The 11,847-nt window shown below is 38.5% G+C and overlaps 1 protein-coding gene across 2 annotated transcripts; it reads right to left on the bottom strand.

The window, feature by feature from the left end:
* Positions 1-697: 697 nt before the first annotated feature.
* fam110c (family with sequence similarity 110 member C) lies at positions 698-8,563 on the bottom strand. 2 transcript variants are annotated; one of them, XM_064339213.1, is made up of 3 exons: positions 8,084-8,563; positions 1,064-1,193; positions 698-765 (listed from the first exon to the last, which is right to left on the bottom strand). In XM_064339213.1, the coding sequence occupies exons 1-3, from the start codon at positions 8,379-8,381 to the stop codon at positions 750-752; spliced, it is 444 nt and encodes a 147-aa protein (XP_064195283.1). In that variant the 5' UTR covers positions 8,382-8,563; the 3' UTR covers positions 698-749. The 2 variants fall into 2 exon arrangements, with proteins under 2 accessions (XP_064195283.1, XP_064195284.1); XM_064339214.1 differs by having other exon boundaries at positions 699-765; positions 1,064-1,190.
* Positions 8,564-11,847: the final 3,284 nt, after the last annotated feature.

The raw sequence follows: 11,847 nt of genomic DNA, 5'->3' as shown, positions 1-11,847 counted from the left end.
GCTACGTCACTGGCTTTGTTCAGAAAAGAGAGAAACAATATAAAGCATGTATTGTTCTTTGCATTCATTTTATTGTGAACGCTAAAACAAGCGGCACAGCTGGAAAGTGACGTACATATGCAGTACGGCTACGAACAGAAACACGGTCATAAATGCTCGAGAAATTTGATGTCAGTTAATTGTTTCCAGTTTACTTACACACTTCGAGGATTAATATTTTGTAGTAAGCCCGTAGGCCTACTTGTCCATATTTTAAGCCGACACAAATCTAAAATATCTTAATGCAATTATTTGCGTTAATTAAGGTATACTTCGCTCTGATACACTAAAACACTCTCTTAACTGCTATTTGCACATAAGAAATCGGACACTGGCCTCTACTGGTAATGAAAAAAGATAGTTCTGTTGAAATGTCGGCGATCCGATTGCATTTAATTAAATACTAAACAATTTTTTAATGTTGTTTCCCGTTCCACAACCATATCGTATTCAGTTCTTTATCATCATTTTATCCATGAAGGCCTCCTACTTTTCAAATGTGATGTTTAGAAACATAGAACTATTCTGTCGTTTTTATGACGACAATCGGGCATTCTTTGTAAAGTGGCATAATCTGTTAGCTAAAGGCCATTGAAGCTCTGAGAATATAAAATGGGCAAAACGTTTACTTTTTAATAACTTAATTTCTTTGCTTTTTTTCTTTACCGCCAGTGCCACCTACCAGTCTGGTATGGTAGGAACAGTCATTCCTACGGGTCGCAGTGGCTGTAAACAGAATGGAGAAAATACATGTAATCTTAACTACAAAATTCCAGTTCTCCAAAATGTAACACAAATAATAAAGTATTTAGAATTTTTAAAATACAAAATTGCATTGATTGAAATCCATTAGATTAAAGTTAGTTGTCAAAGTCATATGATTTTTTTCCATGTAACTTTTTTATGGATAACTTATAGTTAGGTTTTTGCATACATAATTGTCCATTCGGGTCACACAGCAGGGGCTTTGACCTTGTTTTCAGACACGCTGTGTTGTTTTTTTCTGTATGCTTGGGATTATTACCCTGTTGACAGGTGAATCTTCATCCCAGTCTGAGATCTCTTGTTGGCGGAAATTATCCTCAATGATTTGGCTGTATTTTGGCTCCCTCCACCTTTCCATTGACAGGGACAAGGACCCCCAGTCCCTCCTGCTGAAAAGCAACCTGAATAGCCTGTCAGTGCTTAAACAACCCCATAGCATGATGCACTATGTTTGACAGTAGGGATGGTGTTCCTCGGAAATGAGCTGTGTCTGGATTACACCAGATATAGCACTTGGATTTCAGACACTTGGCCAAAGAGATCCATTTTAGTCTCAACAGGCCACATAAGTTTTTTTCCACAGGTCCAAGGGTCTGTCACATGCCTTCTGGCAAAATACAGGCATAATATAATGTTGTTTTTCTCCCTCAGAAATGGCTTTGGCCTCACCACTCTCCCTAAGAGGCTGGATACATGAAGAGCTGCACTGACTTTATATGTCTGGACCATGAGCTCTGTAACTGTCAGTGTTATTACTGGCTTTTTAGCCACCTCCCTGATGACTGCCCTTTTGCCCAGGTCCTCAGTTTGGTAGGACTGCCCGATCTTGGTAGGGTGCAGATTCCATCCCTGGCTGTATTATAGACACTGAAACACCCAACAAACAGTTCCACCCAGACATTGGTCATGCTTCAACATGACCATAACTAATCCCCAAAAGTGCTGACTCTGGAATGAAGTCAGCCAGTGAAGTCAGTCCCCTTACTTTAGTATGACACATAATTTCCATAGACAATGTATTGTGTGGTTGTAAAAATCCTTCACGTCTCACCTAACCATATATCAGGGGAGATCCTTCCTTACAGGGGCATCATACAGTAAAAAAAAAAGTGTTCTGACCTCTCTTCTGGATCCATTTATTCATTTTAGTAACTAAGCTAAGCAAAAGTATTTTCACCAGTCCACGCTATCTAAAGCTACTACAGCTAAAGAATACATTTCTCCCTTTTCTGGCATATGCCAGCTATCTACATACATATAATGCAACCAAACCGTGGGCATGTATCCTCCTTTGTTACTAGGTTGCTACAGCAAAACTAAACCAAGATGAGCTAAAGCATAAGTAAAAATTTTAAAATTATTTTATAGTTATTTTCTCTTGATCATATTACTATTTTCATTGTAATTGCTATGTTATTAGTTAATTGAACCCTTTCAGATTTCACAGCTTTTGTCCTTTGTCATCCCTGTGAAAATTTTCAGAAATTAAATGATAACAATATAAATATCATTATATATATATATAAATATCAATATGATTAATAGAGATCTTCTCAGGAGGTGGAGGAAGAAGTCATATGAGAAAAAGGATGCACCTGGAGCTGTGTACTCAGAGTCGTCCTTTATATTTTTTGTTTGGGGAAAAGTCAGTGAGGGTGCTGTGGGTTCGGTGCACCCAAATTAGCAGCAATGGGGCCCCCCTGAGTACCCAAACATTATATACAGCAGCTTAGGCTTTTTAACCAATGTTGACAAGTAACATACTTTAAATCAGGGTTCGACATCTCATCATACCTTGCACCCATATGTGTGACAGGCTAGCCCCGCCCTGGCTAGGTGTGTCCGATATTTGATCTGCTGGAAAAGCGGATTTTTCTCTGTCGACTTCAAGTTTTTCTTTCTCACAGCAGTAAAGACACGAAAAACACCACCGAAAAGTGGAGCAGCTGGATTTTGCTTTCTTTTGTTTTCATCATTTCTGTTTGTTTTTTTAGTTTATTGTTTTTGGCCAGAATCCATGAGTGGGAAACTTACTGTTTCAGGAAAACCTTTACCCATTGCCACTCATACCAGTCATTTACACACACAGGCAGTAGATTCCCTTCATAATTCCCTAAATAATATAATCCCAACCAGTCACTGGACACTGAAAAGTGCTGATTCAGTGCAGTTTCAGGACAGATGAGCCAAGGAAGGTGGTGAGTGGCTGCTCTTCTGGTGGCTATGAGTCACTTGTTCCATCACACTGAGTCTAAGGGCCACACAGGGGCCCTCACAGCTGAGTGAATGAGGGCCAGGACACATTGCATGGAGCACTCACTAGTTGCTCAGATGTGTTAGGAAAAATTAAGGCTTATACTGCAAAACCCCAAGGATTTACTGTTAACTTTTGCTTACATTTTATGTGTCTTGTTCTGTGCCTTTTATCACTGCACTGTTTCTCATGACTTATTTTGTATTATCTATTTGATGTATTCATATTTTAGTAAAAAGCAAGTACTTGTCTGTGAAGTAGTTTGGGTTGCAAACCATATGGGAACTACAGAGCCTTTATCATATCTCTAAGCAGCAGGTGAAGGCAGGATGCAACTTGCCTAAGAAAAGTCACCTCCCACAAAACCGCTTAAGAGGACCAGTAGACGTGTGGCTTGAGAATATTTAAGAGGATGTTTCAAAAGACGGGAAGCAACATGCCTGGGAGGTGTGTTCTTAGTGAAGGTATGGCTTCAGAGCTCAGGTATGAAGACCTACTGTACATGTGGAAGACAAGTTAAACACGGTGCCTGTATCATGGTTCTTTGTTCCATATGGGTTTTAGGAGGGATCAGGAAGTAATTCAATATGCCTGAATTATCACAAGCAGGAAGAGTTAATACAATGTGATACCTTGTTTATACATATGTGTACTGTCTATTTATATTACATCCAATTTATACTATAACTATTTGGAAACCTTAATATATATGCTGTTCATAGAGTATTTCAATGTAAATGTCTTCTCTCTTCTTAAACCCTCATGTGTATGAGAAAAGTAAATACCATACACATGCATAGGTACTAGCCTGAACCTGTCAAGATTTAGGGGTTCTTACAATTTAGAATTGGCGAAAAAGAAGACTTTTGATTCAATTTGTTATCTCCACTTTGATACTTAAAGGATACCATAAGCTATTCTCTGGAATAATGAAAATTAATTTACCTTAAAATTAAATAAGTATAGCGAGCTCCATAATGTTTTGGACAAAGATATATATATATTTATATACATATATATATATTTCTCTTTTACATGTGGTTCAAGTGCTCATTCTCAACTTTTATTAAAGGTTATTTATACATTTTGGTTTCACCATGTAGAAATTACAGCAGTTTTTAAACATCATTTCAAAGCACCATAAAGTTGGGAACAAATTAATTTTATGTAAATGAAAGTAGTCATGTTTAGTGCTAGCTGAGGGATTAAGTGCCATCCAATGAGTTTGGAGGCCTTTGGTTGAAATTGAGCAGGTAAGATGCTTCTGTACGCCTCAGAATTCATTCTGCTGTTGCTATCAGTAGTCACATCATCAATGAAGACAAGTGAGCCAGTATCTGTGGCGCTATACATGGCCAAACCCTAACATACCCACCACGTTTCACAGATGATGGTGGTGCTTTGGATCTTGGGCAGTTCCTTTTGGCCTCCACACTTTGCCCTTGCCATCACTCTGATACCAGTTAATTTTGGTCTCACCTGTCCACAAGACCTTTTACCAGAACTCTGCTGGCACTTTTAGGTACTTCTTCGTATGAGGTACTTTGCAGGCCCTTTTGTGATTACTGAGCTTATCACTGCTCTTTCTTCTTAATGATGTTCCAAACAGTTTATTTTGCTAATCCTAAGGTTTGGCCTGTGTTGCTGACTGTTTTTGTCTTATTTCTCAGCCTCATAATGGGTTCCTTGACTTCCATTGGCACAACTCTGGTCCTCTTGTTGACAAATGGCAATAACAGACTCTAAAGGCAATAAACGCCTAGAATCAAGACTTGATACCATACGCTCTCCTACACCGTCACCAAGGAAGCAATTGAACTCACTTGACTAATCAGAAACACCTGTGAAGCCATTTTTGTGATTATGTGCCCTGAAATGGGGGGAGGGGGCTTTGTATAAAAAGTGGTTTAATTTCTACATGGTGAAACCAAAATGTATAAAACTGCCCTTAAATAAAACCTCAAAATTTAAATAAATTTTAATGAAAATGCACCCACATGTGAAGTGTTTGATTACAGATCTAAAATTGTGGCGTACAGAGCCAAATCAAGAAAAAAATGTCTTTGTCCCAAACATTATGGAGCTCACTGTGTATATATATATATATATATATATATATATATATATATATACACAGTACTGTGCAAAAGTCTTAGGCACCTGTAAAAAAAATGCTGTACAGCTAAGATGCTTTCAAAAATAATGAAATGAAAGGTTATAAATATTGAAAAAATAATATAAAGAGCAGTAAATAGTTAAAAACAAAATAAAATCAATGTTTGGTGTGACCACCCTTAGCCTTTAAAACTACATCAATTCTCTTAGGTACACTGTCTGGCAGTTTTATAAGAAAATCGGCTGGTAGGTTGTTCCAAGCATTTTGGAGAACTTGCCACAATTATTCTGCAGATTTTGGCTGTTTCACTTGCTTCTGGCTCTCCAGGTAATCCCAGAGACCCTTGATCAAGTAGTCTATTACTTAAAATATTACTTTATTTTACAAAATACAAAAATGTATCTGTAAAATTTCATTTTTTGGAAAATTCATGTTTGGAAATCTCAATGGGAAATTCATGTTTGGAAATCTTTTCTACTGACACGCTAATGCAGAAAACAAAAAATAAACTTCTAAGACCAAATATATACTATATATTATATTTCAAAATCTAGGGTGCCTAAGACTTTTGAACAGTAATATATATATATATATATATATATATATATATATATATAGTGAGCTCCAAAATGTTTGGGACAAAGACATTTTTTCTTGATTTGACTCTGCACTCCACAATTTTGACTTGTTTACCTTGAGGGAGGTTGTGGAGTAATTTCCAACAGGTTTACGACCTCCCACAACCTCTGTCAATTCAGGAGAGAGTAAACAAGTCAAAGTACATGTAGCCCCTGAGAAGAACCACTTCTCGTCATTTTGTTCACCAGGTGAGCTCCACACCTGTTGCAACAGAGGACTACAGTATACTGCTTAAGCAACTGGTGCAGGTGTGAGGATTCACTCTTGCGCAATTTTCCCTTTAACTGGATGCTGAAACCAATGCCCCCAAGTATATCGAATTCACATTAATATGACACAAGAAATTTATTTAAAGCTGGAATGTTAATCCCAGGTTAATAACATTATATAAAACAACATTATGGCTCCTTAGTCTTACTCTAAGAAGACTGTTAAGGTTAGCTCAGTCCCTGACATTTCTCCCATTTGCCGTTTCAAACATTGGCTGCATACGTTTCTTTTCAGTTGGATTTGCGCATAATTCAGCCTTTTCATACCATCTAATATGTGGCCCATTCCGGGTCTTCTTACAGTGACATCAGATTGTACTAAGCTGCCGGAGGTTTGAACTCAAAATACAAATATCCTAATAGGAGGTCACAACATTACAGAGCATCAAAATGTAATGTAAAGTAAGGAGAGAAAATTAAGAGGCTAATGTTAATTAATACAATGTTATCACTGCCATATCATGCACATTTTCCAGTTATAAATGATCTGATTCATTAAACTAATGTATATGTGGTTACATCCATCCATATATATTTGAGAATAAATGAGCCAGCAATAAGAATATATTCATACCAACCTTAACTGATATAATACATAACATGTCAGATGTAATTTCTTTTAAAAGTTAATAGTGTTAACACAAATAGTCAATAAACTGACCATGCCATGACCAAGCTCACACATTTCTCTAACACACATTTATCCTTGTCTTTATGCCATGTGACTAAGTAGAAACTGCACCAACACTGTCTAATTGAATGGAATTTTCCCTTGTTACGCAATAACAAAGCATACACAGTCGCATCGTAGGCTGCCTGTGATTATGCCTGTACTTCTCTTTTCCATATCCGAAGGCAATAAATATATGCTGTTAACTGGAATGCCGCTCCACTTTCTAGAAAACCTGTACAAAATGCAGCCAGCGGTGCGACACTTATATTTGTTATATGGTCAATTACAACGGTGGCACATGCAAGCCACATGCCTTGTTGCCCTGTAATGGATACAGTGCAACGAGGCACGATATATTAATATAAAACTGTAAAATGACATGATCACTGGCAATAACAGGCAGTACATTTCCTATGTTGAGAGTTGTTCAAAGAATTTTCATAGAAAATGCCAAATCCCGGGCTATACTCTACAAACAATTAGGTGAATAAAACACTTTATATGTAGCTTGTACATTAAACATGATCACATGAACAAATCCGTTAAATATAAGGCGCACAAGTGTAACAGGCGTATCGATACTAGTTTTCATTGGTTAAACTAGTTACAATTGAGCACAACATTCTAATCAAGGTCCCTTAATGCTTTTCCTGATTCTTGTGCGTTTTTACAGCTATACAACCATTTTATAATTCTTGCATTGCGTTCGATTACCGAAGTCCCCTGGCGAACCTTTTCATTAAGTTCCTCCTCCAATAGTCCATCGCTATCTCCACTTTCTCTTGTGAATCCATCATCTGAAGTTGACACGCTCATACTTCGAATTTTTAAAGACACGTCGTCCGAACGAGCAGAAAAGTTCTCTTTCCCCAGTGACTCGATTACGTCGCCGTCCAATCCACAATATTTGAAAAACATTTCGAACTCAGAAAAGTTTTTGGAGTACCTTGAACTTATATCAGAATGTGAACGTGCAACACCTTTCCTGGATTTACCCTCAATTTCTGAGACTCTGTCATGTCTCGGTTTCCTTACATCGACTGATAGCAGTGTTTGCTCGGCCCGTGTGTTAGAGGTCATCGTTTTCATAGCTCTGGGTTTAGTATCTTCTGCGTCGCATTCCTTTACTGTTGCTTCAGGCATAGTAATTGGTTTGTCTTTTAAAGAGTTCAGAAAAACTCTGCGAACCAAACTTGCCTTGGCGTTTTCATTTATCGACGCTTTCACCAGTTCACATTTCTGTCTGTATATTAAAAGTGAATCTGGTCGTTGTCTTTTGGAACTGCTCCGACGCATGACATTGGCTCCGTCAGAGGGAGACCGCTCACCTTGTTCATCGGTATTCTGCTGGGCAGTGCCTTTTCCATCCTTGTTGTCCATGCTCCGTCTTGAACTCCGGTTGGAAGATGCATTGCTGCTCACAGAGGCCGAACTGAACGTGATCACTGGAATCTGCTCAGAATTGATCACCCGCTGAGTTTTTACATACTTCGGTTTGGTAGCAGCCAGTCTCTCCACGGCGCTAAGCCCCCCCTTGGCCTCCCCCTCCAGCTCCATCTGCTTTCGAAGGTAGTTGGGACCTTTTCCTAAAATTCTGGAGGTGTCTATGTCTGTGGTTGGTTCCATTTGTAAAAATATGAAAATAAATAACTGTGAACTTCCTTTTAGATTCTCGAACCGAAGATTGCGCAGTTTGTGCACTTATATATTCTATGGCACCCTTCTAGAAAAATACCAGCAGACACACGCATGTGTAGTCCGAGCACGTCTAAGTCTGACTGACTCAGAGAACGTTCACCTTTCTGTTTGAACACGCCCCTCCCTTTTGATAAGACCAAGTTGAACGGAACAACCATATAAAGTACACTTAATGACATCACGGGTAAGTGCGGAAGGACACTCCTGTTGGTATTTCTCTGGAAAGGAATCGATTGTCATTCGCTTTTCGTAGGTGTGTCGCATTATTGTTATGAATATGACCCGTTATTGCTCCCAGTGCTTTGCCATTTTATGCAAGTAGGTTACAGAGGAAAAATGAAATAAAATAAGCAACTCTGTCCTAATATCACCTTTTGTTTTGCTTCTCGCCTTGACTTGGTGTTACTGGTGCACACTGATTAACAGTAATCCAAAATTTAGACCAGGTCAGCCTCAGTATTGGAGGGCTGCGATGCAGGCAGGGTTTCATTACAGCTGACAACCAGCTTACCGAAATAAGCCTTGTCTCAATTTAAATCTGGATACTCTCCAAAGTTCCTTGGACCAGCGGTTCCCATTGTGACCCACTGGTGGGATGTGTGAGGGACTAAGATATGTGACAAGATGACATGCAATACAGAATTACTTACTGTGTATAATAACAATTTAAACTGACTGTCACACAATAATAAACCTGCACATGTAAATTGGAATTACACAGATAATAATGGTTGGTAACTCTTATAACTAATGGTTTGCCTGTTGGATGAGCTATTTGGAGATCTTAAAGGCAAGTCCTAGTGCGCCATGCTGTTTGCAGTTTCTCATTTTCCTTTCAGTCAGTAGCCACTCTAGGCATTTGAAACCAGGTGTGTGGACTGTTTTACTAGTCAGTGACTTCAATTAAGCATTTGAGTGCTGGAACACACTAGAGTGTATCAGAGGGAGAGAGTGCCTAGTGCATGCTGAATGTGCCCTAGGTGGGTGTAATTTACACTTGATTTAAATGGCGACTGCCATTGAAACTGGTCATACCTATTTCAACCTGCTCAAAACTTCTGAAGGCCAGCCAAAGGGGGAAAAGAATGCAAATAAGCAGAAGGGCACTGGGCTGCCCAGAGCTGCCCATGAGATCAGATGTTACAGAAGTTAATGTCCCTAAGGGCTGAGAGTCTGTGGTCATTGTGCTTATTTCTGTGGGAAACCCTGAAAAGCACCAAACTCTCAGTGCTGTGTTGATACGAGGTATGCCACCCCACCAACCTGTAACTTGGCAAGAAGGCATACCAGAGATCCCAATTGGCAGGATGGCATACCTGCTGTCCCAATCTCAACATAAACACATTTTTAACATACAAAAATGCCAAGTTTCTCTCACATACAACGCAATCTAGAAGTTATTAATTTAGCTTGCAAAATCTAGGCCTGCCGAGATTGCAAAATCTAGGCCTGGCACATTGATTTTGGAGTTGTGCCAACCAACCCTGGTATAGACGTGTAGTTCAGGGGCACACAAACTTTTAAAGTGATGACTCAAATGTACACTCACCGGCCACTTCATTAGGTGACAGGAGTGGCACCCGGTGTAGTCTTCTGCTGCTGTAGCCCATCTGCTTCAAGGTTTGACATGGTGTGCGTTCAGAGATGCTCTTCTGAATACCTCGGTTGTAACGAGTGGTTATTTGAGTTACTGTTGCCTTTCTGTCAGCTCAAACCAGTCTGGCCATTCTCCTCTGACCTCTGCCATCAACAAGGCATTTTCGCCCAGAGAACTTCCGCTCACTGGATATTTTCTCTTTTCCGGACCATTCTCTGTAAACCCTAGAGATGTTTGTGCATGAAAATCCCAGTAGATCAGCAGTTTCTTAAATACTCAAACCAGGCCATCTGGCACCAACAACCATGTCACATTCACGTAAATCACCTTTTTTCCCCATTCTGATGCTTGGTTTGAACTTCAGCAGATCGTCTTGACCATGTCTACATTCCTAAATGCATTGAGTTGCTGCCACGTGATTGGCTGATTAGATATTTGCGTTAACAGGTGTAGTTTACAGTTGAATAGGTGGACCTAATGAAGTGACTGGTGAGTGTACAAATCCATGCTTTTTGCAACCCCAACTGATTACATTTTCATTAATAACAATGAATTGATAATTAATTGTTAAAGGCATACTATGCAGAATTTTTCACTTGAAAGTATTATTTAAATTAAACTATGCTAAGGCAAATCTATGATGCACTGGCAATCTCAGTCTTTATGCACTTTAGCTGAATTTGTGGACCTTTTACCTGTATTTGTTATTAACTGCAGAGCCTGTAGTTTGGGATCAGATTCCAGCCGTAGTTTGGGATGAGATTCCAAGTGTTTTCTGCTGGGTTCACTAAGGGGATGAAAAGAGATGCGGAGTTGGCCTGTTTTCTGTTGGACCTGTAAGTAACGTTACTTTTAGCTAGTTACATTCAGCAGCTGGCCGTGGTTGGGTAGTTTTTGTATCAAATTCTGTTCTCTGTCCCCACCCCCCCCCATGGGAACTGCCATTACTGTTTATAGTTGCAACCTGTATTTATATCAATTTGGAGAACTGATACAGCGTGCATGCTATCTAGCTAGCTACGTGTAACCAACTTCACTGAAAGTTGCTAATCAATGGCTTAGTAAACATCCTATTCATATAACATAAGTTGTAGTATTCCATTGAATTATAGAAAATGACACTAAGTATTTATTTGCTGAACTTATTATTACAGAACATATTATTTTTAACTCTATACCACAGAAATATTACAATGTAATATTAGGTTAAATTACATTTTATTTGGCAAGTACTTTTATCTAAAGCAGATGACACAAAACTGGGAGGCCCGGCTAATAGTTTGGTATCTACTGAAGTAATGCAAGAATATTTAAACAAAATCCATAAGTGGGATAGGTATCGCGGGAGATATCTATCCATAATGGGATAGATATTTCCCACGACCCAAACTTGGATTACGACCCAGAGGTTGTGCACCACAGGTGTAGTTAATAATGTCATAACATATATTATATGTATATGAATACATGTGTTTTCACATTATTAACTGCTCACCTATACCCAAAATAATTATACCAGCCCTGGTTTGAACTCTATTTTATATTATATTTATTATATATTTTATATATTTTGTTGTTGTTTTATATATTTGGTGGAAGTTCAAATTAGAGCATTTAAATCTACCAGGAAAGGATGTGATCCACATTTAAGTTTACTCCTTATTTATGTGTATATCATGATTCTAAATAAACAAGCAAACAGTATATTCACTGGTATTCAAATCATATTCAATATTTCACACAATAAAGATAATTATACAGATGAATGACATAATGAAAAGGAATAAGCAAATAAAC

Source organism: Anguilla rostrata, chromosome 6 (genome assembly GCF_018555375.3).
Source record: "Anguilla rostrata isolate EN2019 chromosome 6, ASM1855537v3, whole genome shotgun sequence".
Lineage (NCBI taxonomy): Eukaryota > Metazoa > Chordata > Actinopteri > Anguilliformes > Anguillidae > Anguilla > Anguilla rostrata.
This window is presented reverse-complemented; position numbering and strand designations above follow the sequence as displayed.